The 26,971-nt window shown below is 44.5% G+C and overlaps 1 protein-coding gene across 5 annotated transcripts in view; it reads left to right on the forward strand.

The window, feature by feature from the left end:
* The first annotated feature begins 1,797 nt into the window (after nucleotides 1–1,797).
* SHISA9 (shisa family member 9) overlaps nucleotides 1,798–26,971 on the forward strand; it is a 308,193-nt gene continuing 283,019 nt past the window's right edge. For all 5 annotated transcript variants that reach the window (XM_042438395.1, XM_042438394.1, XM_042438397.1 and 2 more), the window contains exon 1: nucleotides 1,798–2,709. In XM_042438395.1, the coding sequence (XP_042294329.1) occupies nucleotides 2,120–2,709 (590 nt within the window). In that variant the 5' untranslated portion in view covers nucleotides 1,798–2,119. The remainder of the gene's footprint in view (nucleotides 2,710–26,971) is intronic.

Genomic DNA, 26,971 nt, shown 5'->3' on the forward strand with positions numbered 1-26,971 from the left:
GTGACACATGCCTTGGTTACGTCCTATTTCGATTACCCTAAAGCGCTCTCTGTGGGGCTGCCTTTGAAAAGTGCTCAGAAACATCAGTTGGCCCCAAAACAGTGAACAGCCAAATTGTTAACTGTGATGGGTTACAGGGATTGTACTTCTCTCTTGCGACAGCTCCACTGTCAACAGCTCCTTTGGCTGCTGGTACAGTTCCAGAGGCAAGTCCAAGTTTTGGTTATGCCCTATAAGGCTTGGAGGAGATTATCTCCCTATATAAACCTGTTCAAATTCTAAGGTTTTTGAGCAAGGCCCTCCTCACTAGACTTTATCACACGGGAAGAATTTCTCTTCATTTCGAACTAGCATTTACGCTAGTTCAGCGAATTTATGTGAATGTGAATTGCTTTCAGACTGGATCCCCATTGCCTGAAAAAAGCATGCCATTGCCTGAAATTGTGTGTGGTAGTCTATCACGCAATAACGTGAAACCCCATGATTGCGTTCAGATTGCCATTAGATTATACTTCCAGTTTCCCTTGTCTGATAAACTCCTTAGAATGCCACCCTGCTTGCTCTTATTTCATCCCCGTCTTCCCATTCTAAGGTATAATTTAGACTGGGCAGGAAGGAACCCGGCTGTTGCTGTGAAACAAGCTGAAGTGAGAAATCATTACTGATTGTCAAATCAGTCCAGAGATCTGCTGGAGGAGCCAACGGTGCCGGATGCATTACAAGTTTTCCAGCTGTGCAAACGGCTAGAGCAGTCTCCACATCTGGAGGGCCAATAACTGTGTGGGTCTGTATCCTTTTAAGATGGGACTGGAAACTTCCTCTCTAGATGTTGCTGAACTATGCGTCCAACTGTATGACTGCTTTGGGGAGGAAAGCAAGCTGCCTCTAGAATCATAGAATCCTAGAGTTGGAAGGAACCCCAAGGGCCATCCAGTCCAACCCCTTTATTCTGCCATGCAGGAACTCTCAATCAAAGCATTCCCTGACAGATGACCATCCAGCCTCTGTTTAAAGCCCTCCAAAGAAAGAGACTCCACCACTATCTCTGAGGAAGGAGTGTGTTCCACTGTCCAACAGCTCTTACTGTCAGGAAGTTCCTCTTAACCTTGAGGTGGAATTTCTTTTCCTGTAGTGGAGTCTCCTTCCTTGGAGATCTTTAAGCAGAGGCTGGATAGCCATCTGTCAATGGGGGTGCTTTGATGGAGAGTTCCTGCATGGCAGAATGGGGTTGGACTGGATGGACCTTGGGGTCTCTGAGACTTTTCCCAGCTGAGGAAGTTAACTGGAGAGAGAAAGCGGCTCTCTCTTTCCCACCAGTCACCCCTCCTTTTTCCTGTAAGACACCCATTCTTTTTCTTCTCCTTTTTCTCCTTCCCTCCTTCCTCAAAGTCACCCTTGTTCCTTTTCGTGACACCCCTTTCTTCTTCTCCTTCTCCTGTCCCTTCCTTCTCCAGTCCCCACTTCCTTTTCCTGACAGACACCCCTTTCTTCTCCTTCTCCTTTCCCTCCTTCCTTTTCCCGACAGACTCCCCCTTCTTCCTCTCCTCTTTTCTCTCCCTCCCTCCTTTCTAGTCCCCCCTTCCTTTTTCCTGACAGACACCCTTCTTTTTCCTCTCTTGCTTTTTCCTCTTCCTCTCTCCTCAAAGTCACCTCTTCCTTTCCCTGAGAGACATCCCTTCCTTTTCCTCCTCTCCTCCTTTCCCTCCTTCCTTTTCCTGTCAGACACCCTCTTCTTTTTCTTCTCCTTCTCCTTTCTCCCCCTTCTTCCTGAGAGTCTCCCCTTCCTTTCCCTGAGAGACACCCCCTTCCTCCTTCCCTCCCTCTTTCCAGGCGCCACAAGTGCTGCGCGCGCTCCTTCCTGGGAGGTTTTTTTTCTCCAGAGGAGTCTGAGGAGGAGGAGGAGGAGGAAGAGGGCTGAGGGGGCTCTCCTTCTTGGCTGCCCCTGAGGCTGAGGCTGAGGCTGCCAGGAGGGGGCTGCTTCCCTTCCCCTTCCCCTGCCTCCCTGCTTCCTCCTCCTCCTCTGGGCGCCTGTGGAGTAGTTGTTGTTGGCGCAGCGGAGGCAGCGGAGGAGGCTGGCGGTCCTGGCTCTGCAGCGCCGAGGAGGAGGAGGAGGAGGAGGATGAAAGGCTGCCTCCGGACCTTGCTGCTGCTGCTGCTGCTGCCGGGGCTCTTCTTCCTCGCCTGCCCCGCCGAGGAGCAGCACCCGCCGCAGCACCAGCACCTGGGCAGCATCGTGATGCTCTCCGGCGGCGGCTTGGGCAACCAGAGCCGGGCCCTCTCCCCGCCGGCGCCCCCTCCTCTGGCCCCGGAGCCGCCGGCCTCCTCGGAGCCGTCCGCCTCGCTGTTGCCGCCGGGGCCCGAGGAGTGCCGGGGCTACTTCGACGTGATGGGCCAGTGGGACCCCTCCTTCAACTGCAGCGTCCGCGAGTACCCCTTCTGCTGCGGCACCTGCGGCTTCCGCTTCTGCTGCAAGTACCCCAAGGGCCGCCTGGAGCAGGACCTCTGCACCAACTACATCAAGCCCCCCTGGCTCAACGGCAGGAAGGCCCCCAGCCGCCCCGCAGGACCCGCCGCCGACCCCGCCAGGCACCGCGCCAACCTGGTCGTTTACATCATCTGCGGCGTCGTGGCCGTCATGGTCCTGGTGGGCATCTTCACCAAGCTGGGCCTGGAGAAAGCCCACCGCCCCCACAGGGAGCACATGTCCAGGTGAGCGAGCAGACACATTCCCCGCCAGGCCCCCCGTGCCCACCTCGCCCTGGCATCCCGGACCATGCATCAGCCCATTGGGAGCGCACCCATGTCTGCTTCAAGGTGGCACACACCTGTGTGAGCCTCCACTTCAGCTTGGCAAGGCGTGCCAAGCACCCCAGACCCCTGCCTGAGCCCATTGGTAAGACACCCATACCTAGCAGAATGGGCCAGGCATCCTCACCAACTGTGTGAGCCGATATTTATAGAGCACCCATGCCCACTTCACCCTGGCAAAGCATGCCAGGCATCCCTTGCTTGAGCCCACTGGTATGGTACCTATGCCTGCTTCAACCCAGCGGAGTGTGCCAGGCATCCTGGACACCTGCGTGAGCCTCCTTGTAGGGCACCTGTGCCCACTTCAGCTTGGCAAAGTATGCCAGGCATCCCAGACCCCTGCCTGAGCCCATTGGTAGGGCACCCATGCCTGTTTCAACTTGGCAGACACCTGCATGAGCCTACTTCTTCAGCTTGGCAAAGCATGCCAGCTATCCCAGGCCCCTGCTTGAGCCCATTGGTGGGGCACCCATGCCTGCTTCAACCCAGCAGAGTGCGCCAGGCATCCTGGACACCTGTGTGAGCCTCCTTGTAGGGCACCTGCACCCACTTTACCATGGCAAAGCATGCCAGGCATCCCACGGATGTGCTCATTGGTTGGGCGCTTGTGCCTGCTTCAGCCTGGCAAAGCATGCTCCCTACAAGTGGGCTCAAACAGGGGTCTGGGATGGCTGGCATGCTTTGGCCAGGCTGAAGCAGGCACCTAATGCAGCCTTGGTAACCCTCTGGCATGTGAGCTAAGGGGCTTTCTTGCCAGTGGCATCACTAAGTTGGCACGCAGGGGTGCGGAGCACACAGGGTGACACCCAGAAGAGGTCATTGGGCCCTCCAGAGGAGGGCATGAGCACTCTTCCCAGTTGCCCTGGGATGCCGCCCCCAGTACTGGAGGAACATGCTCTTTTGGCCTTCGCTGCCATCCCCCTCCAGCACCAGGTGACACCTGGCATGGGGACACCACCGTTCCTTGCATGGATTACCTCTTGTGCCACAAGAGCCAAAAGCCCTATGAGGAAGGACTTAGGGAACTGGGGATGTTTAGCCTGAAGAAGAGAAGGTTAAGAGGCCATAGGATAGTCCTGTTTAAATATTTGAAGGGATGCCATATTGAGGAGGGAGCAAGCTTGTTTTCTGCTGCTCCAGAGAGTAGGACCCAGAGCAATGGATGCAAGCTCCAGGAAAAGAGATTGCTCCTAAACATTAGGAGGAACTTCCTGACAGTGAGAGCTCTTTGACAGTGGAACACATTCCCTCAGAGATAGTGATGGAGGTCTTGGCTGGATGGCCATCTGTTGGGGATGCTTTGAGTGAGAGTTCCTGCATGGCAGAATGGGGTTGGACTGGATGGCCCTTGTGATCTCTTCCAACTTATGATTCTATGATTATAAACTGCTCCCCAGAGAACGAAAGAGACTGCCAAGTGCCTCCACATGTACACACACAAAATACAGGAAGCCTGCAAGAGCAACAGTAACAAATGTGGCGTTTTACTTGCCATGTTTGCTGCTGCTACTAAGCTTCACGCTTCCAACTGTTGCAAATCTCATGCACTGGGCAAACTTCTCTGCAGAGGGCTTGCCAGGATGCTCACACTTACACACACACACACACACACACACTTACACACAAGCTGCTTTTTGTTCTCCAAGAACCAAAAACAGAAAGAAAGGAGAGCCTTTGCTTCCCATTGCTTCCCATCCGCACCTTTCCAGGGTTTGTGACACTGAAACCCCTCTACATGACTGTCGTTGTTAATCAAGCAGAAGGGAGAGAGGATGCGAAAAGGGAGAACACCAAGGATGCTGACAAAACATTGATGCCAGCTTTTCCTCATCTGGCCCCACAGATGTGCCGGAATGCAAGCCTACCTTAGTGGGATATGGGGAAATTGTCATCTGACACATCTAGCGAAAGCTGACAATCCTGTAAGGAGATAGTTTTCTAATTTCCTTTTACTTTTCCCATATGCCTTACTTTCGCATTCATGTTTCAGGCTGAGAAAGGTAGGATAGAAATCAAATACTTGAACATAGATTAAAAAAGTAAACAAGATTCCACCCTATCACTGAATCAAATAGCCAGGTAGAATCATAGAATCATAGAATCCAAGAGTTGGAAGAGACTGCAAGGGCCGTCCAGTTCAACCCCATTCTGCCATGCAGGAACTCTCAATCAAAGCATCCTCTGTTTAAAGACTTCCAAGGAAGGAGACTCTGAGAAAGTATGTCCCACTGTCAAACAGCCCTTACTGTCAGGAGGTTCCTCCTAATGTTGAGGTGGAATCTTTTTGCAGTTTGCATCCATTGCTCCGGCTCCTAGTCTCTGGAGCAGCAGAAAACAAGCTTGCTCCATCCTCAATATGACATCCCTTCCAATATTTAAACAGGGCTATCATATCACCTCTTAACCTTCTCTTCTCCAGGCTAAACATCCCCAGCTCCCCCAGGCGTTCCTCATAGGGCATGGATTCCAGACCTTTCACCATTTTGGTTGCCCTCCTTTGGACACGCTCCTTTGGTCATCCACCAAGGTGGATTATTCCATGCATGTGGGTGGAGGGGGAGTTATGTTGAACACCCCCCCCCCCCCGAGTAAATCTATGCCCTGATTCCATCTCCGCCCCCCCTTATGCTAACAGCATAATCTCAAATGGGCTTTTGGCTGATGATCAGGCAAGTGGGATCAAGGCCACTTTGTTTTATAATCTAATAAATGTATCAGTATAAATATGGATTTAGTATTATTATTTTTTAAAAAGATCATCAGGGCCTTTCTCCTTCTGCTTGGCTGCCCCTCCTTTCTCGCATCGGTTGTATCAACAGTAGGGAATCAAACACAAAATCTTATCTTGTCAAGTGATTTGGTTTGTCTGATTCATTATGCTAATCCCCCCAACACATGAAAGCAAAACAGATGGGGAACAACATTTGCACATAAAATAATAATAATAAAAAAACAATTTCAAGAGCAAGAGCAAACAGTTCTGTTAGATCAGTGCCACCTTTGGGGGCACCCTTTTCCAACCTGGTGCCTTCCAGATGTATTGGACTGCAGCCTACATCATCCCAGCTGTGTGCAGTGATGAGAGCTGTTACCCAACACATCTGGAGGGCTCTGGGTTCTCCGCAGCGAATTTGAAAGAGCTACCCAAATATGCCACCCTGGATTTGCAATGCTTTCTGTTGAGCATGGCTGCGGTGCCGTCAAGAAACGCCATTCCAAAAGACTCCTTTTCTACATTTCTCCTTCCTCTTCCCCTCCCTGACCCCTTAGAGATGGATTCAGCACCTGATGCACCTTCCTTGACAAAGAACTTGCCGCTTGCTTTGTGATTAACAAGCTCCCCTGTACCAAGACACCCAAAATAGGTTTTGGGATGCATCACCAGTTCTTTCACTAGCAATTATTTGCTATTTATAAACTGGCTGGTGATGGCTGATCATTTTTACTACTAAGGAGGAAAAGCAGAGTGCAGGGAGCTTGTAGGCATCTCATGTTCTTATGTGTGCAAGGGATAATCGGTATAAGAGATGAGCTTTATTAACAGGGTGCCAAAGGTTGGAAAACCAGCTTTGAAGGACTTTAAAGCTGCTGTATATAGATTGAGAAAATTCTGCTCCATTCTCTGCCTTTCAACTCTTAGAAGCTTTGGTCCTCTTCCTGTTTTGTCAGCATTTACACATAGAGGTATCTATGGTGTAAGGTATATCAGGCCATTGTGGTGAGGAACACAACACACATTTACTGAAATAGGACTGATTCTAGTTTTTACACACACATGTCTATGATGTAAACTAAATAATTTCACTGTGGCGAGGAACATAACACACATTTACTGAAATCGGAAGGATATGGAATTGTTTGATTCTAGTGAGGTGGAGCAAATGTATCTTGCAGATACCCAATTTCAAAAGCCAGCTGAACAATATTACGCAGATAAGTATGACTCCACCTCTCCCCTTTTGCCCCTTATGTTTGGCATTCCCTTGTCCACAGGGCCACCATGAGTCAAGATCAACTGGAAGGCAGGCAACAACAGCAACAACTACAACTCAGAATGCCTTATTAGCGTAATTTCTAGACTGTGTATCACAAAATATGTTAGCAGTATATGATAATAAAATAACAATAAACTTGTGAAATGATAGGGCCTGGATGGTGATACTTCTCATCAACCCTTTTTTTAACTGCTAAAAAGGAAAAGAAAAGCCTGTGTCTAACACTCTGTCAATCTTTACAACTAACTTTAAGGAAGTTTTCAAAAAGGCACCACAGTCAATATCCCTCTCCTGTTGACTTGGCTTCATTTATTGCTATTTACTTCTACTCTCTTTCCACAAACAAACTTTAGACACAAGAACGTTGGGGTTTACTATCCTGGATGGTTTTGTGTGTCTGTCTGTGTGCATATGGTTCTACTGTTCCTTATGTAGTAAATTAGCAGTTATCTCTAAAACAGCCTATGCCCTAAAAACATTGGAGAGGAGGTGTCAGGATCTACAGTGGTGCCTCGGGTTACGAAAGTAATTCGTTCCGCGGCCGCTTTCGTAACCCGAAAAGCCTTCGTAAGCCGAATTGCCATAGGCGCTAATGGGGAAAAGCCGCGATTCCGTGCGAAAAAGCCGAAAAAAGCACCAAAAGTTTTTCGTAACCCGAAAAAACATTCGTAACCCGGAACAATAATTCCCTATGGGATTTTTTTCGTATCCCGAAAATTTCGTAACCTGGGTATTTCGTATCCCGAGGTACCACTGTATTTTGTATTTTACTAGAAATCTTACATCTACTGATTGGAGTCAGATGCTAACAATGTGCATTTAGAGTAAAACAACATGGTGATTCTGGACCCATGGGGTGGAATCCTGTTAGGGACACAAGCATGTGTAAATCTCCCATATGTCCAGATATCCTTTGGGGGGGAATTATGGGTGTTGGTACAGTATTCCTTTTCTTCCTCCCTATCACTCAAAGTACTCCCCCCCATTTACTGTCTTATGGTGGCTTTGTAGGCAGTCTTGGAGAAGTGTCTGTCTGGGTCCCCATAGCTAGATATGGCATGATAACATCAGCACTGAAACCCCAGGAGGACCCTGGTGGATCTCAGAACTGCTGTTATCATGCTATGTCTAGCTATGGGACATTGCCTGATGTGTCTCTGAGCCTGCCTTCTCACCACAAAGCACAGGATGGACAAAGGAAGTTACTGAAAATCATTGTAATGTCAGAGAGACTCCATGCTAGTTTTCCATGTGAAGGGAATCTGCCTCTTCATGGCGAAGGAAGAATTGCAGTGTATGAGGCCCCTGCCTTCTTTTTGACACGATGCAGCCAATATTTCAGCACAAATTAACCAAGAGGACCCTGTGATAGGTTTGCCTTAGGGTTGCCATAAGTCAGAAGGAAAACAATGCACACATCTACTGAGAACTGGACAAGCTATGGGGACAATCCTCTGAGGTATATACCTCTGCTAACAAAGTGGAAGTGTTCTTAGACATTAACACTTTAACAGAACATTTGGTATCAGAGGCAGAAATAACATGGAAAGAATAGGGATAGGTTCCTGCACCACACACACACACAAAAGAACAAGTCAACATGTTTAGCAAACATTTTATTCAAAATTAACATGATGCCCATGTGAAATGAAACAACACTTTTATAAGTGAACAAAAGCATTTGGAACTTTCTACAGACTATTTGAAGCCTTCTTGCAAATACATACAGGCCAGGGTTGCCATAAGTCAGGACCTCCAAACTGGGACAAATGTAGGACAAATGTAGGGCATATTTTTTTAAAATGGAGGACACATGAAAAAATTTGATTATTTTTAAAATATGTTACTATAAATGCACGTTTCTTAGGCATGCTCAAAATGGAGGACATTTTGGCATTATTCCTAGACATATGGCAGAAATGTACTTCCCTTTCTGGCCAAACCACCCCCCTCCTCATTCCAAAACACACGACAGCACATTTGGGCATTTCACATGGCTTTACTTAACATGGCCTCTTGCATATTTCAGAGGCTTATTCCATAACCAAACCCTTTGGGTTTAACATTGAACATGGGTTAACATGGCTATGCATATCGAACATGTCAAGGTGGTTAAACAAAAAGTGGATTTGCCCTCGGTTTCATAGAATCATAGAGTTGGAAGAGACCGCAAGGGCCATCCAGTCCAACCCCCTGGTGTCTTACACCAACTATACTTCTCAGAAGTGTAAGCCCGAGGGCAGGGATCCATCTAACTAAAAAGATTGCAGGTACAGCGCTGTGTAAATTTACAGCGCTTCATAAATAAAGGTTAATAATAATAATAATAATAATAATAATAATAATAATAATAAGTGTGTACTTGGTCAAGGTACTTTGGTTTTTCTTCACTGTGCATGAGTATGTAAAAATCAGCAAATTACATTGGCCATGCCTCAGAGGTTTCATCTTCATCAGCCTTAAAAGGAGAAAAAACACACAGAAAAGGCACTTTGGAAAGTCACACTGTCTCGGCTTCAAAAACAGTGGGCACAGGCCTATGAAGCTGACTGATACCAATATCACCACCACCACCATCATCATCACTAACAATGTTAAAAGAAAGCAAACTTGTTAGCATTAAAAGCAGAAAAAATACACAAAAAATAGACTTGGGAAAAATAAATACAGGGGTACCCCGGGTTACGAAATTAATTCGTTCCGCCGCCGCTTTCGTAACCCGGAATACTTCGTAAGGCGAAAAAGCCATAGGCGCTAATGGGGAAAAGCCGCGATTTCGTGTGAAATAGCGCCGAAAAGCACCAAAAATTTTTTCGTAACCCGAAATAACCTTCGTAACCCGGAACAGTTTTTTTGAATGGATTTTTTTCGTAACCCGGAAATTTCGTAAGGCGGCGCATTCGTATCCCGGGGTACCAGTGTATTAGAAAAAATACACAGGGTCCAAAGAAATATTAGAAAAATACACAAGGGCAAAATAAAAGCTTCTGGCCACTTACCACCACCACCACCACCACCTCCTCCTCCTCCTCCTGCTCTCCCCCTCCTCCTCCTCCTCCTCCTCCTCTTCCTCCTCCTCAAGGCTATGGAATCCTGGGAACTGTAGCTCTGTGGACCATTCAGCCTCCTTTTGTCAAGAGACCTCTGGTGCCACAAGAAACTACAATTCCCAGAATCCCATAGCACTGAGACATGGATGTTTAAGGGGGGGTCAAACTATTTCTGCAGCCTTTTGCTACCCCAAAGCCCTTCCTATTTACAAGCAAGGCAAAATCTCTTCCTTCACCAAGCCACTGAAAACCAACCCAAATGGAGGGCTGATTGCTTCTTTCCCATTGGTCAGCTTCGGGAGAAATTTGCATATTACAAGTAAAGGTGTTTAGGGCCTCAAAAACGATCCTGTGATAAAGAATTACAAGAATACTGACGCGGTAGACATTTAAAAGATGAGGCATTTAGACTCCCAGTGAAACATGAACGATTTATGGCCTTTTTTTTCTCACTGTAACCTGGAAAGTAATGCCTCTTGCAGGGCTGGCAATAGCTCTGAGTGGCAGGTGTCCTGAAGACCTACTCTCTAGGCTACGCCAAGCAGGGAGATGGGGAGGGTGGTGTACAGCCGCGCAGGACGGTGGGGTGGGGAGGGGCTGTGCTGCACTGGGAGGCGGGGAGGGCGGGGTGGGGCTTCCCCCTTCACCTCCTCCGCCCCAGGCTGTGCGGCCCGGTTTTTGGCAGCACGATTGCGGAGCCGCCTCCAGGGCCTTGCTGGGGGGGGGAATCCCAGGGGTGGGGCCAAACCGGGGCGGGACCGTGCAGACCCGCCCCAAACCGGGAAAGTCCCGCCCCCAGGCGGGATATGGCAAGCCTAACCCAGGCATGACTTTTTTGGTTCAGCTGTCTCCATTTTCTCATGCTCTCCATTTTGCCAAACCAATAGATCTATGCTTTTTTTATATTTATTTTTAATTATTAATACATATACTTAAAAAGGAAACAAACATACAAACATAGAAAATATATAGTATTTAAAGCGTGTTCTGTATACTTTTCTGTAACTTATCATTCAGCGTTCTTTCCTTGGCAATAAGGTTCACTTAATTATCTACCTCTCTTTTAATACAGCAGTTTTTCCACCTTCCCCATTTTCTTTCAGATCTATGTTTTTTAACAGGATGGTTGTAGCATGTGAGGCAGGCTTAGCAACATCTTCCTTTCTCTCTGTTTGTCCAGGAATAACAACAACAACAACAATAATAATAAAATATATTTATATCCCATCCCATCTGCACTCAGGCAATCAGGGCAGCTTACAGCATTAAAAATCATAGATATCATATCCCTCAACCCTCCCTCCCTTAAAAAAGAATTAAACACTTTACAATTAAAACGTGTGAAAAAGATCAGTAATAATTTGAACAATAAATAAAAACAGACACACAACAACGGACAGGCAAACAACAATGGGATCGGTCCATTACTTTCTCTCTTTGGAGGCCAGGCGTCTATTCAGGAAAGGCCTGTTGGAAGAGATCCATCTTAACAGCTTTTTAAAAGCTCTCTAAGGTGGTTATATGACAGATCTCATATAAGGGATTTGTAGGGCAACTGCTATTTACCTTGTCTGGTGTAGACTGGCACAACCAGTTACAGTAAGATCAGTTGGAGCAGAATCCCATTCTTTCCCAGCTCAAGCTTTATGGCATTGGAGTTTATCACATGGGAGGAATTTCTCTTAATTTTGAATGAAAAGAAAGTGGGGCCAGAACGCATTCACGTGAATTCGCTAGTTCAGCGAATTTACATTAATTCAAATTGTGTTTGAACTGACTTCCCATTGCCCGAAAATAGCTTGCCATTGCCCGAAATTGCATGTGGTAGTCTATCATGCAATAACGTTAAACCTCATGATTGCATTCGGACTGACTTCCCATTGCCCGAAATTGCGTGAAGTAGTCTATCACGCAATAACATTAAACCCCATGATTGCGTTTGGATTGCCATTGGATTATACTTCCAATTTCCCTTGTCTGATAAACTTAGGGTTGCCATATCCCGCTGGTGGGCGGGACTTTCCTGGTTTTGGGTGTGGCTGCATGGTCCCGCCCCGGTTTGGCCCCGCCCCCAGGATTTCACCCGCCCCCGGGCTGAGGGGAGTATTCCCTCCCCGCCTTAGCCCCGCCCCCGCCGCCACAGCAGCGAGGGCGGGGTAAAGGCTGGAAGGAAAAGCCTCTCTGGGAGGGGTATTCCCTCCCTGCCTTAGCCCCGCCCCCGTCGCCACAGCAGCGAGGGCGGGGCCCAGGTCTGGGGCTCCTATTCAAATGTAGGACAAAAAAATTGTGCCCTACATTTGAAAATTTTGTCCTACATTTGTCCCTGTTTGGAGGTCCGTACCTATGGCAACCCTAGACAAACTCCATTGTTTATTGCAGTTGTGCTGCTGAAATTTGATGCAAAAGTCAATTTCTCCATTTCTCTTTCAACCATCTTTTTAGCCAATGATGCTTTAAAAACTTCTTGCTAGACAGAAGAAGATGAGGACGAAAAGCGGGGACAGGCATGTGTAAAAATACTTTGCAAAAAAGGTGATTCACTGTCAGGCTAATTGTTTACTGAGGTATGTCTGTACTTTTCTGTCACTTGGTCCCTTCCTATTCACCTCAAAAGCGTCTTATGCAGTATAAGTCAAGCAGAAAATAGAACAGGTGTAGAGACAATGGCTAGATCAATACCGCTGCAGCTTAGTAGTGGAACCTGCATGCAGAAGGATCCACATTCAGAGCAGGAATCTGATTTCTGTTTGAGGTTTGATGGAATTGTTTCAGTCTGGTCTTGGACCATCTATGAGACAGATTCAGTTTGCGCTTTAGGATCCTCACACTCAGTCCTCGCACCCTCATATTTGAAAAACGTGCATAGAGAAATGCATGCAAAATATGTTTTAGAGTGGTACATTCAAGCAATATACACAATTTAAAACATGTACACATTTGAAAACCAAGTAAAGAAAGGAATGGATCTCACCTCAGGACAAAATTCAGGGATGGGCAGAACATAGAAATGGAGATGGTAAGACATCCATGGATATTGAGTTCATCAATTATCAATATATATATAGAACACACTCCCTTTGGAGGTCTTCAAGCAGAGGCTGGATGGCCATCTATCAGGCATGCTTTGATTGTGATTTCCTGCATGACAGGGGGTTGGACTGGATGGCCTTGTGGTCTCTTTCAACTCTATGATTCTATGATTCTAACCTCAGCATTATTGGTCTTCTGGTATGATGGTTGTTTTTCTTGTTGGAAATCCTGAGTTCAGTTTCAAGGCAAGCTTGAGTAACTGCATCAGGAGAGACAATACTTTTAAAAAATGGCGGTATCTCAGTGGTTAGATATGCCTAATACCATGTGAACTGAAAGTCCAGGTTTAATACCTGGCACCTTCAGGCAGGGCTAGGAAAAAAGTCATTTAAAATCCCGAAGAATCACTGCCAGTCACTCACTGGAGGCAAGACAGAGTGCGAAACAGGCCCAGTGTAAGACTTTTAGTACCTGAGGCAGAACAAAACAATGTCACATCCAAGTGTGTAGTACCCAAAGCCAGCCAACTTATTTTGTCATATAAAGCAGAAGAAAATTACATAAATATATCGCCTTAATCCAGACAGTAATATTGCAACAATAAGAAATTAAATGATGGTTTGCCATCTTCCCTGTGACACCACAAATCTGTTGCCTAAAGGGCTATCGTGCTTTGTGTAATGATAAGATTGATCCTGCCTGGCTAGATAGGTCCTTCTTAGTTGTAAGGCAGCAGCATTTAAAGTGTGTGTTATTTACTCATCCCATGATGTGAAAAAGGCTACTGGTATTACTCTCTTATCTCAGCTTCCGGGCCCAGTACAAGGTGTTGGTTATCACCTTTAAAGCCCTAAATGGCTTGGGTCCAAGCTATCTTAGGGACCGCCTCCTCCCGTACAATACTCCCCGCGCTCTCCGGTCCTCTGGGAGGAACTTACTACAGCCTCTAAAATCTAGGCTTGCGGCGACCTCCCAGAGGGCGTTCTCTGCTGTCGCCCCCAAACTCTGGAACGACCTGCCGGATGAGATCCGTCAGATAACATCATTAGACAGCTTTAAAAAAGCGGTCAAGACGGATCTCTTCTGGCAGGCCTTTCCAGATTAACCATCCCGGCCCAGGTTCCTGGTTCCTGATTCCCTCATTCCTCCCGTGGCCCCATCTTAGTGATGGTCGAGGATCAACAGAGGGATATCAGGGTTTTTAGTTTTTAATTGTTGTTTTTATGCATTGACATTGTGTTTTAATATGTTATACTGTTTAATGCTGTCTTAAGGGGGGGAGGGATAAAGTGTTTTTAATTGTCATATTATATATTTTACTGTTGTTAACCGCCCAGATTGGTTTGCCAGAGGGCGGTATACAAATAAATATTATTATTATTATTATTATTATTATTATTATTATTATTATTATTATTAATTTGCACAGCCTAGTGGGGTGGGTGGAAAGAAGTAACAGTCAAGTACTTTAGGTACTGGAAAAAGGAAAGCCCTTGCAAAAAAAATCAGTGCAACAGATGGGAACTGGTGCATGAAAGGTGTAGCTTGCACCCCACCAGACACAAATTATATTTAATCTGCAGATGTCAGTGCGTTTAATAAAAAGTCCTCCTTTTCAGAGAAGTCTGAGAACTGTAGTCCTGTGATTAAGCAGGGATGGCAATCAAAGGTCCAAGACACACTGCAAAAATAACCATTTTGAGACTGCTTTAACTGCCCTGGCTCAGTGCTAGGGAATTCTGGGAACTGTAGTTTTGTGAGACAGAGAGCTTTGGTGTCACAACAAACTACAGTTTACAGGATTCCCTAGCACTGAGACAGGGCGGTTAAAGCAGTCTCAAACTAGGTTATTTCTGCAGTGTGTTTTGGACCGAAATTGTTAAATTGCGACTCACAGTGCTCATCACCATTGGTTCTGTTTGTTAGGGTTGCTGAACGTTGCACTCCAAAGACATCTGGAGAGCTACACATGTCTCATTCCCTGGTTTATACAGTTGCATAATTCAGTTCTTCCCAGAATATCAGTGTCTGAGTGCAGGGCTGGTGTTTGACCAAGGCTGGCCCTGCCTACTGTGACCGACAACTGTTTCATCCACTAAAACAGTAAATTCTTTTATACATTATATTCTTATAGAATTTTTTACTATCAGAGAGGAGGAAAGGTACTTGCGGTTTTCTGTCTCAAGTGTCAAAATAATGTTAAATAATTATTTTAAATTGGACCTTTAATTTATGTCAACTTTTGATCTTGTTAGTATTTTAATTGCTGTTTCTACTTGTTATTAATGTAAGCCTATTTAAATCTCATTTGTGGAAGAATCTGAGATATAATTTCAATGTATAAATACATTAAAAAATTCACTAGCCTTGAAGTCTGTACTTTTATTTGAGAAGAGTGGTGGTGAGGAGGTATTCTGCCACAGGCAGCAAAATGTCATAGCCATTGCTGCCCGTTCTGCAGACTGGTGAGCAGACTAGGCTTGCCCTTCTCTTGCTGTCCCACCTTTTCTAATCCAAGTAAATCAAGTTACAGGTACGAGGAAAACAAAATATGTCACACAGTATCAAGAGGGATCTAGGAGTCTTAGTGGATCACAAGCTGAACATGAGTCCACAATGTGATGCAGCTGCTAAGAAATCCAATGTAATTCTAGGCTGCATAAATAGGAAATCACCCTGAAAATCCCAAAACGCTCCCAAATTGCCTGGGGCATCTGGATCAGAGGTGGGGCATCTGGGTCAAGGAGCTGCAAACACCATGGGAAGGCAAAAGGGGGCCGAGACCTCTGGGTTGGCCATTTTTGGGGGGGCAGGGACTTCCATTTTTTGGGTCGGGAAAGGCATTTTCAGCCATTTTGGAGGGGTCGGGAAGTGAAATAATTCCCCATTAACGGAAAGGCTTTTAATTACCCAATGGGAAGGTTTAATTCCCTGGAAATTCCCCATATATTTTTTATACCCAGAAATTACCCGGAAAGGGCTTGTTTATTACCCGGAAACTAGGGAATTTCCTGGAAATTGGTAACGCTGATTGGAGCACAGTGTCTAGATCAAGGGAAGTAATAGTATCACTTTATTGTCTTTGGTCACCTGGAATACTGTGTCCAGTTCTGGGGACCACAATTCAAAAAAGATATTGACTAGCAGGAGCATGTCCAGTGGAGGGCAACCAAAATGGTAAAAGGTCTGGAAATCATGCCTTATGAGGAACGCCTTAGGGAGCTGGGTATGTTAAGCTTGGAGAAGAGAAAGTTAAGAGGGGACATGATAGCCATGTTTTAAATATTTGAAGGATGTCACGTTGAGGATGGAGCAAACTTGTCTTCTGTGGCCCCAGAGAATAGCACATAGAGTAATGGATTCAAACTACAGGAAAGGAGATTTCACCTAAACATTAGGAAGAACATCCTAAAGATGAGAACTGTTCGGAAGTGGAATACTCTGCTTTAGAGTGCGGCAGAGTCTCCCAGGAGATTTTTAAACAAGGTGGATGGCTATTTGTTGGGAATGCTTTGATTGTATATTCCTTCATGGCAGATGGTTGGTCTGGAGGGCTCTTGTGATCTATTTCAACTCTATGATTCTATGCGTCTGGACAGACAGGCCAAAATAAAGCTGCTTCAGGTCACTTTGGAGGTATGCTGTTTAAATGATGCATGCGTCCTAAGAGTCCAGAAGCTGCACCAAAGTCATGTTCCAGTCCTAAGGACTGGAGCGTGGCTTTGGCCCGGCTTCCGGACTCTTAGGATGCATGTATCATCTAAACAGCATACCCCCAAAGTGACCCGAAGCAGCTTTATTTTGGCCTGTCTGTATGGGGCTTATGAGTCTTGGAGCACTGGTTGCAAAATTGGAGGTAAATTGTTGTGTTTTTCATTATTAAAGTTTTATTTGTACATGGTATTGCATAGTTATTTGGCAACCATAAAAGGAACAAAAAAATCAGAGGTAGCAATAAAAACAAGTCAAGAAAAGGAATAATAGATTTGCGCTGTAAATCAATTAGTCATTATATGATAATATATTCAGGAGAGAAAAATAAAACAAAGATTCCACTAGATGGTTTCTTTATTTTTCATGTTCTGTTTGCCCAATTCAGATTATGCATTGTCTACAAATTATAAATATATATCCAAAATTTGGCCTGAGATGGGAATGCCTTTCCCCCCTTATCTGGGTTGGCTGGCCCTACCATTAGATGGAGTGTGGTGATGTCTCATGTAGCAGATTCTAGGAGGCAACCATGAGATGATGGAGAGCTGTGTCATGTAGGACCTCTTTACCTCTACAACGGCCCACTGCCCTCAGATATAGTGGAAAATGCTATTCTGTCACTAGTGAAGTAAGATTCAAGCAGCTAGTTCGATCGGCATCTTTATGGGAACGGGTGGGCAAGTGTACATTGTCCTAGGAATTTTAATAATATACACATCCTTTTAATTTCTGTCAGAAAATGTAATGGGTAGGCCTGTTCCATGGGACATATGGCACAAAATGACTTCCCAGCCTCCAACCTATTTGCAAAATCATTTCTTATTTATAGTGTTCAGGGATGGGTGCAATTGCTTACGTAGACAAAGTGACGCCATGCTTAAACAAGAGGGGAAGTACATGCAGGCTCAAGAAAATCCCAGGGTCTGCAGAAATACAAATAATTTCAATAAAGAAATCTAATGGAATGGGGGGGACTCTGTTGAAAGAGTACTGAGCATGTAAGAGCACTGAAAATTGGTTTATTTTTTGGAGTGAGGAAATCCAGGAGGAGGTGAATAGAGAGCATCCTGGAATTGGACATGGATGTTTAGCTGGAACAGTGAACAGGAACATTCCACACACTTAGTTGCATGTCCAACTTGTAAGGAATGCTATTGCTAATCTGTTTTACAGGGCTCTTGTAAGGGTGGCTGCAATAATATACGGAGTAGTTTAAAGCATGATGGAAAATGATAAGCTAATGCTACAGGGTGTACACACATGGCCTACACTAAACATTCATGTTGATGGAAGAGGGATAAGAAGTGGGTTATTTGTTATATTAACAGTGGTGTTTATCAGACGAGCTCTTAAAGAGGTACTATTCCAGTGTGACTCCTCTAGCTGCCTCCTGTTGCATGCTGGGATTGGCAGTTTTAAGGAGGGGTATTTAGAATTCTCAGGCAGAGAAGTTCAGCTCCTTAAAACTGCCAATCCCAGCATGCAACAGGAGGCTGCTAGAGGAGTCACACTGGAATAGTACCTCTTTAAGAGCATAGTGTGATAAACATCAGTGTGAAAATAATCTCCATCCCAGGAGCAGATATTTGCAGACCCCATTTTTGAATCGTGTATGTCACTGTGATCAAGCTCCAGATGTTCTCCATCATATTGTATTGCTTTGTCCATTGTATATAATTGCGAGGAAAAAATTGTTAAGAAGGTTATTGGAAATGAATATCTGTTTGGATGAGTTATCAGTAGAATACTTATTGGAAAATCAGAACCCGCATATTACCAGGCTAATGGCCAATTTTCTGGTGGAGGCAACAAGATTATGGCTTAAATTTTAATAGTGATCCTGAAGTTTCATTGTAAATATATGTTGTATGCCTAATAAAGGTTGACTGAATGACTGACAAATCTCCATCATATGGTAGTTCTGCTGGCTGGAATTCAAAATACTGTATTGCTCCAACAAAAGGAAGATGGAATAATCCATGCAATGAAAGAATAGTTGAATGCAATCATTAGTGTCATCATTAGGGTTGGTGTCACCCCCATGGCCACATTCTCACCAGCTAGAAGGTGGGTGGGCAGCTGTTATGAGAAGTGGAGAGTTGGCATTGGCATCACTAAGGATGCACAGACTGAACCAGGTGACACCCTAAGAGGGGGTGACACCACTGTGCCTCAAACACCTATCTTTTGGCAGAAACAGGCCGTGGCATTTATCTACTTCCCTTTAAAATGCTTTTAAGAGATGGTGGGAATGGTTGTGAAGCTCAGTGGGAGGAAAAAGTGGAGGCCCCAGAATTTTTTAAAAATCTAATTTCAAATGTCAAAATTTAACTTTTTAATTTTAAAATTTTTTTAAAAAATATTTTAACATTTTCTTTAAAAAACATCACATTTCAACCAAATCTTCACTATGTTTATATCAAGGTTGTGTGTATGATAATGTAATTTGAAGGTATAAATTTAATTTTGGAAATTATGATTTACGAATCACATTAGTGCAAAAAAAAAAAAAAGCATTGCTAAGGATTCTATATGGTGTGAAATGGGAGGAGGAACAGGTAAATGAGGGGGTGACACCATGAGTTACCACACTGGGTGAGACCAACCCTAATGATGCCACTGCCACATGCGCATTGAGGTGATGCTGCTGCCGCTGCCTCCCCAACAGTGTCACCTCCTCTGATGGATATTAACCAGTGCAGTGCATACCCATCACAGTGATGACTCTGGTTGCTGGCTTTCTTTTCTGACTACTGTTTACATCTACATCTTGTCGTTGTTGTGTGTGTTCAAGTCATTTCTGACTTATGGCTACCATAAGAGGAAACTACCATGGGGTTTTTTTTGGGCAAGGTTTGCTCAGAGGAGGTTTGCCATTGCCTTTCCCTGAGGCTGCGAGAGCATGTGACTTGCCTAAAGTCACACAGTGGGTTTCAAGGCCAAGCAGGGAATTAAACCCTGGTCTTCAGAGTCTCCAGAGTCATAGCCAACTCAAACTACTATGCCACACTACCTCAAGGGAACCTCAGTCCTGGGAATCGGAGGCCCTGGAGGAGGCAGAGTCGGGACATCGTGTCCAGATGACGCACACCCCGACTCCACTTCTAGGGTGCCATGGTGCCGCATGCCACTCCATACAGCACACAGTGTCATGGTGCTCCTCCGGCGCTGGGTCCATACAAGGCAGCACCAAAGGAGTGCCATATAGCTGCACCGCTGCGGCAATGGCGCCCTTTCGAGGGTGCAAAAAGGAGCCTCTTTTTGCAGCTCCTTTTAGTGCCCTTGAAAGGCCAGTGGTGTGCGGTTGCTGCGGCCCCAATCCAGTGTGAAAAGGGGCAGCTGCAGGCCGCCTCTTAGGGGCGGTCTGTAGACCCCCTCAGTCTCCATTAATGATACTCATTTATTGAGCATTCCTTGCAGCTAAACGCTCTGTAGGAAAGGTTATCTTGCCGACAGACTTGCAGTCTTGAAGCAAAAAGAATTATTTTAGGAAGTAAGCTGTTGCCCCAAGGAGTCCCAAGTAGGTGAATCAAGCCCTTCTCTCTCCATGGCTTCCTTTTCTCTCTTTCTCCCCATACCTCTTTATCCCTCACTAGTTAACTACTGGAGAAAGGCCACAGTATTCCTGTAGCAGTATGAATAATCATTCCCAGGTTGTTTTCTTTTAAAATAATTCACAGAGAGGTTCAGGTTGCCCATTCCTGTTCTAGCCTCTGTGATCATGAGATTCGGTTGGAATTGGAACAGATGATGATCATAAATGAATGTCACATGCTTCAGAACAAAAAGCCTAGCAACGAGACATGGGTGATTTATTTTAAAAATCAGGTATGTTTTGTGATGAGGTTTTGAGGAGTAGAATCATGGCTGATGATGTTTAGGTGAGTGAAGAATTCCAGATGAAATATAGGAAAGAAAAAGCAGAAGCATCTGTTGCTAGACAACTTTTTATACTGGCCACCGTTCGGGAGAGGTGCTGGGATAAACCGATCATTGCTCTGACTATGCCAGGCTGGTGCTTTATTTTATGTTTGTGTTCATTTTGGTCTTTGCAGAAGAAAAGAAAAAATTCACAGCAAAGCAGACATGGTCAAATTGATGTTCTGGAATCATTTCTCAAATTCCAATTCTGGTGTTGCATCAGAAGCTATAGCTATATTGGGAATGTAGCAAGTCACTTTATTTATTAGCAGGTTATTCTGTTTGCCCATGTAGACAATACTGTGCATTCTGCCTTCTAACAGCTCTCTAGGGTCTCGGTCACAGGGTCTTTCCTAGCCTCTATTATCTGGTACATTTTAACCAGAGATGCCAAGGAATGGATATGGGACCTTCTGCATGCATAACTAGAGTTACCTATTTCACCTCTTTATTTATTTTGCTACTGTGTTAAACTAAGATTTGCCATTCACATTTCTGCATCCACATCCCTCCTCCTGCTGAGCATGTTGCTGTCTGCAGCAATTTTTATATAATATTATTTACAGCTGATACTGCTTTGGCAATTTTTTAATACTGAGAAATTCTGTTTTAATTTACTGGGCCTCTGCGTGGAGTGTGCTTCTGTAGATTCTTCAGAATCAGTCCATAACTTGGGGCTTTATTATAAAAATTTTTTACTCCCAGAGGTTTATTAATGTACACAGCTCTTTGAGATTCTCTGCTAGCTGCGTATTTTGCTCAGCTATGTAGGCCAGTTCTTTGGTGGTGGATCTCAAAATTGTTGTGCCTTATTACAAGCCTTGTGCCCATACACATTCTGGCTACTTTCTATTATCGAGTTTTTGCTCTTTTAGGAAAGATTGGATCAAGCTACCCCTCTCCTTTTAAAGAATCCAGTGATCTGGAATCTGTTTGATATTTTAATGACATAGGACTGCCCACAGTCAAGAACAACTGAATATTGTGTATAATTAGTTACATGTGTGGGGCCTCTATTGCTCTGTTTAGGTTCTACCTTCTCATGATGTGGCCAAACTACACAGCCTCAGTTTTGTCATCTTAGGGCTTCCAGTGAGGGTTCATGCTTGATCTGTTCTAGGACCTCATCTGTTTGTCATTTTGTCGGTCCACAGTGTCCTCAGCATTCTTCTCCAGCACCATATCTCAAATGAATTGATTGCCTGCCTGCCTGCCTGCCTGCCCTGCTGCAGTCACATGCAACACCTGTGGGATGTTTGTCTTCTTGCCTAGGGATATGGGGAACTTTACCTGCCCCAAGTTCAAGTTGGTAGCCCTCTTAGAAGAGAAAGTACAGCAGCTGGAGGTCCAGGTGGCTACACTTCAGCATCATAGGGAGGAAAAGGTTTTCTTGACCAGAACGGACCAAATTGTTCTGGACAGGAAACACACAGAGGAAGTTGCTGGGGAAGAGGAGGTCATTTCACACACAACAGAAGTAGATAGTTGGAGGAAGGTCACACACAGAAGTAGGGAAACCAGGGAACATTCTGTAAGCTTACAGCTACAGAATCGATTTCAATCTCTCTCTACTATCAAGGATGATGAGGAACAACAGCAGGGACAAACCTCAGGGACAGAGCAGGGGACCCAGAGAGCTCCACCAAAGGGAACGGCCGCTACTAAGCCTCGAAGGAGGCGTGTGGTGGTCATCGGGGACTCTTTGCTGAGAGGCACTGAACCAGTGGTTTGTGGGCCTGACAAGATGTCTCGGGAAGTGTGCTGTCTCCCTGGGGCAAAGATCCGTGATGTGACAGAGAGGCTGACAAGACTGGTCAAGCCCACTGACCATTACCCCTTTCTTTTGGTTCATGTGGGAACCAATGATACTGCAAGGCATAGCCTTCAGAATATCATAAGGGATTATGAGGCTTTGGGTAGGAAGTTGAAAGAGGTGGATGCACAGGTTGTCATCTCCTCTCTTCTCCCAGTCGAAGGGCATGGTACAGGAAGGGAGAAGAAAATAGCGGATGTAAATAACTGGCTCCGTAGATGGTGCCGCCAAGAACGATTTGGATTCTTGGACCATGGGCTGCGGTTCCATGAGGAGGGACTTCTGGCAAGGGATGGGTTGCATCTCACACCAGTTGGCAAAAACATTTTTGCCAATAGCCTCAAGAATTTGATCAGGAGGGCTTTAAACTGAGTTATGTGGGGGAGGGAGACAGTATTCTGGAAGGCAAAAAGGCTGGAGAAGATAGTCAAACTGACACAGAGGGAATAAGACAAACAGTGCAAGGGCCCAACAGTGGGAAGAAAAAGAACTTGGACAGGCAGCAAGGAAAGGGAACACATGGTCTTAGATGCCTCTACACTAATGCACAGAGCATGGAAAATAAGCAAGATGAATTTCAACTCCTAGTACAACAAAGCAAATATGATATAATAGGCATCACTGAAACCTGGTGGGATGAGTCTCATGATTGGAATGTGGAAATAGGGGGTATAACCTTTTCAAGAGAAACAGGCCAAACAGAAAAGGAGGAGGAATAGCCCTATATGTCAGGGACATTTACACCAGTGAAGAGATCCAGGACATCAATCATGGAAGCCAGGTGGAGAGCATCTGGATAAAAATTAAAGGGCAGGGAAACAACAAGGATGTTATGGTGGGAGTCTACTACAGACCCCCAAGTCAGACAGAGGAATTGGATGATGCCTTTCTAGAACAGATGACCACACACTCAGAAAGGAGAGATGTAGTAGTGATGGGTGACTTCAACTACACTGATATTTGTTGGAAGTCAAACTCAGCCAAATCCTCAAGGTCTAGTAAATTCCTCACTTGCCTTGGAGACAATTTTATGGTCCAAAAGGTGGAAGACGCAACAAGGGGATCAGCTATTTTAGATCTGATTCTAACCAATAAGGATGACTTGGTTAATGAAGTGCAAGTGGTGGGATCCTTAGGTGGAAGTGACCATGTTCTCCTGGAGTTTGTTATACAATGGAAAGGAGAAGCCAGGCATAGTCAGACACGCATTCTAGACTTCAGGAGAGCGGATTTCAGTAAACTTAGAGAAATACTGGGGGCGATCCCATGGTCAGGAATACTAAAAGAGAAGGGAGTTCAAGATGGATGGGAGTTTCTAAAAAAGGAGATACTGAAGGCACAAATTAAAACAGTTCCAGTGAGAAAGAAAAATGGGAGGTGTTGCAAGAACCCAGGATGGATGACCAAGGAACTTTCAGCTCAGCTAAATTTGAAAAGGAACATGTATAAGAAATGGAAAAAGGGGGAAATCACCAAAGAGGAATTCAAACAAATAGCTAGCATGTGTAGAGATAAGGTCAGAAAAGCTAAAGAGCAGAATGAACTCAGGCTTGCTAGAGAGGTTAAGAACAACAAAAAGGGCTTTTTTGGATATGTCCGTAGCAAAAGGAAGAAGAAGGAAACAGTAGGGTCACTGCGTGCAGAAGATGGCAAAATGCTAACAGAGGACAGAGAAAAGGCAGAATTACTCAACACTTTCTTTGCCTCTGTCTTCTCAGAAAAGGCAAAGGGTGCTCAACCTGAGGATAATGGAGCAGAGGACAGGATAGGGGAATTCCAGCACAAAATAAGTAAAGAGATAGTACAGGAATACCTGTTTAACCTAAATGAATTTAAGTCTCCAGGACCAGATGAGCTACATCCAAGGGTATTAAAAGAACTGGCAAATGTAATATCAGAGCCATTGGCAATAATCTTTGAAAACTCCTGGAGAACAGGAGAAGTGCCAGCAGACTGGAGGAGGGCAAACGTTGTCCCCATCTTCAAAAAGGGGAAAAAAGAGGATCCCAACAATTATCGTCCAGTTAGTCTGACATCAATACTAGGAAAGATTCTGGAGCAGATCATTAAACAGAGAATCTGTGAACATCTAGAAGCCAATGCCATAATCACAAAAAGTCAACATGGGTTTCAGAGAAACAAGTCATGCCAGACAAATCTAATCTCTTTCTTTGATAAAATTACCAGCTTGGTAGATGAAGGGAATGCTGTGGATATAGTATATCTTGATTTCAGTAAGGCCTTTGACAAAGTTCCCCATGACATTCTTGCAAACAAGCTTGTAAAATGTGGGCTAGACAATCAACTGTTAAGTGGATTTGTAACTGGTTGACCGGACGAACCCAAAGGGTGCTCAACAATGGCTCCTTTTCATCCTGGAGAGAAGTGACCAGTGGGGTCCCACAGGGCTCTGTCCTGGGCCCAGTGCTATTCAACATCTTTATCAATGACTTGGAGGAAAAAATTGGGGGAATACTTATCAAATTTGCAGATGACACCAAATTAGGAGGAATTGCTAATACTCCAGAGGACAGGATCAACATTCAAAATGACCTGAATAGACTAGAAAGCTGGGCCACAGCAAACAGAATGAACTTCAACAGGGAGAAATGTAAGGTATTGCACTTAGGGCGAAAAAATGAAATGCACAGATATAGGATGGGGGACACCTGGCTAAAGGAGACAACATGTGAAAGGGATCTAGGAGTCCAAGTAGACCACAAGTTGAACATGAGTCAACAGTGCGATGCGGCAGCTAACAAGGCCAATGCGATTTTAGGCTGCATCAATAGAAGTATAGTGTCTAGATCAAGGGAAGTAATAGTGCCACTCTATTCTGCTCTGGTCAGGCCCCACCTGGAATATTGTGTCCAGTTCTGGGACGCCACAATTCAAAAAGGACATTGAGAAACTGGAGCGTGTCCAAAGGAGGGCGACTAAAATGGTGAAAGGTCTAGAAACCATGCCCTATGAGGAACGACTTAAGGAGCTGGGGATGTTTAGCCTGGAGAAAAGAAGGTTAAGAGGTGATATGATAGCCCTGTTCAAATATTTGAAGGGATGTCATATTGAGGAGGGAGCAAGCTTGTTTTCTGCTGCTCCAGAGACTAGGACCCGAAGCAATGGATGCAAACTGCAGGAAAAGAGATTCCACCTCAATATTAGGAGGAACTTCCTGACAGTAAGGGCTGTTCGACAGTGGAACAAACTCCCTCGGAGTGTAGTGGAGTCTCCTTCCTTGGAGGTCTTCAAGCAGAGGCTGGATGGCCATCTGTCGGGGATGCTTTGATTGTCCTGCATGGCAGGGGGTTGGACTGGATGGCCCCTGTGGTCTCTTCCAACTCTATGATTCTATGATTCTATGATTCTATTCTTCAGCTCTCTCTGCATGGTGATGGAGAATTTAATGGCTTGGGGGATTCTAGTGGGGAAAAGAGGACTGATTAATTACTTTAACAATGGCCACCTTCCAGTAATCATCGCTGGTTGTTGGATAGCCCTTGAAGCAACAAACCAGAAAATGGGGCATTCTGCAAAGCAAATGAACTGTTTCTTACCACCTTGACCTTGACACAATAGATTAATTTTTGTTTCTTTTGCCAGACAAGCAACCTATGTCGTTTTAGATGGTAAATCTGTACTTCTGTTTCTGACCTTCATCTTTGAATACTTCTTTTGATGGTAGTCTCTTAAGTGTGCATATGCTTCTCTTTTTTATTTATTGTCATTGAATAATTTTCACCTAATTTGGGATTCTTCCTTTGTTTAGAACCTATTCTGATAGATTGTTATATAATTTTATCTCTTTACTATCAGTCATAATCTTTTTATAGTACAACTGCAACAGTCAATCACTCATTCTTTCTCTTGTAAAATATATTACTACATCCCTTGGTAGTTTCTTCTTTTTTGTCATTGGCAACTTAATTCTGAAGAGCTTGTCCACCTCGGTATCAAAGCTTTTTTTTAAAAAAAAAGATTGTCAAACATATTCTAGTAATGGTGGGATTAAGTTTTTATACAGATCTTCATTGAGTTGTTCACTTAAATCTCTTAATTTCAGATATCTTCTTCTTTGTCTCATTTCCATCAGTATGATGAATTCTTGTGGCTGTTCCTGTTCTTTTAATAATAATACTAATAAAAAATACACAACATAATACAGACTTAATCTTCTGATATTATGTTTTTGAAAATGATAGATATATCATATATTTTTTATGATTTCACAGATGTTTTTCATTATATCTACCTCCTTCTGAATTACTTGGTTACTTAATCTACTAATGTCTTCTCATCTAACATTATTGAGTTTTGAGCCATTTATTTGTTCTCCATTTTATTAGTTCACAATATTCATTGTCATATTCTATTTATGTGTCTTCTCTTATCTAATACTTTAGTCTCTTCATTCTGTTGTTTTTTTTTTACTATGTTCCTGTTCTGTTGTTATTTTTGTTTTGTCACTTTATTTAAATCTTGGGTTTTTCTTGGAGGTCACCTACTTTTATGTTAACTTTTTTAGAGTTCAGTTTATATTCTCCATCTCTCTCTTGAAGTCTTGTCTAAGTATTGGTCTCATATTCTTCATCTGTCTCATCTCTGATCTCATCATTTGTATCTCCTCCAGATGTTCATGC

The sequence above is a fragment of the Sceloporus undulatus genome, chromosome 8 (genome assembly GCF_019175285.1).
Source record: "Sceloporus undulatus isolate JIND9_A2432 ecotype Alabama chromosome 8, SceUnd_v1.1, whole genome shotgun sequence".
NCBI classification, from domain to species: Eukaryota; Metazoa; Chordata; class Lepidosauria; order Squamata; family Phrynosomatidae; genus Sceloporus; species Sceloporus undulatus.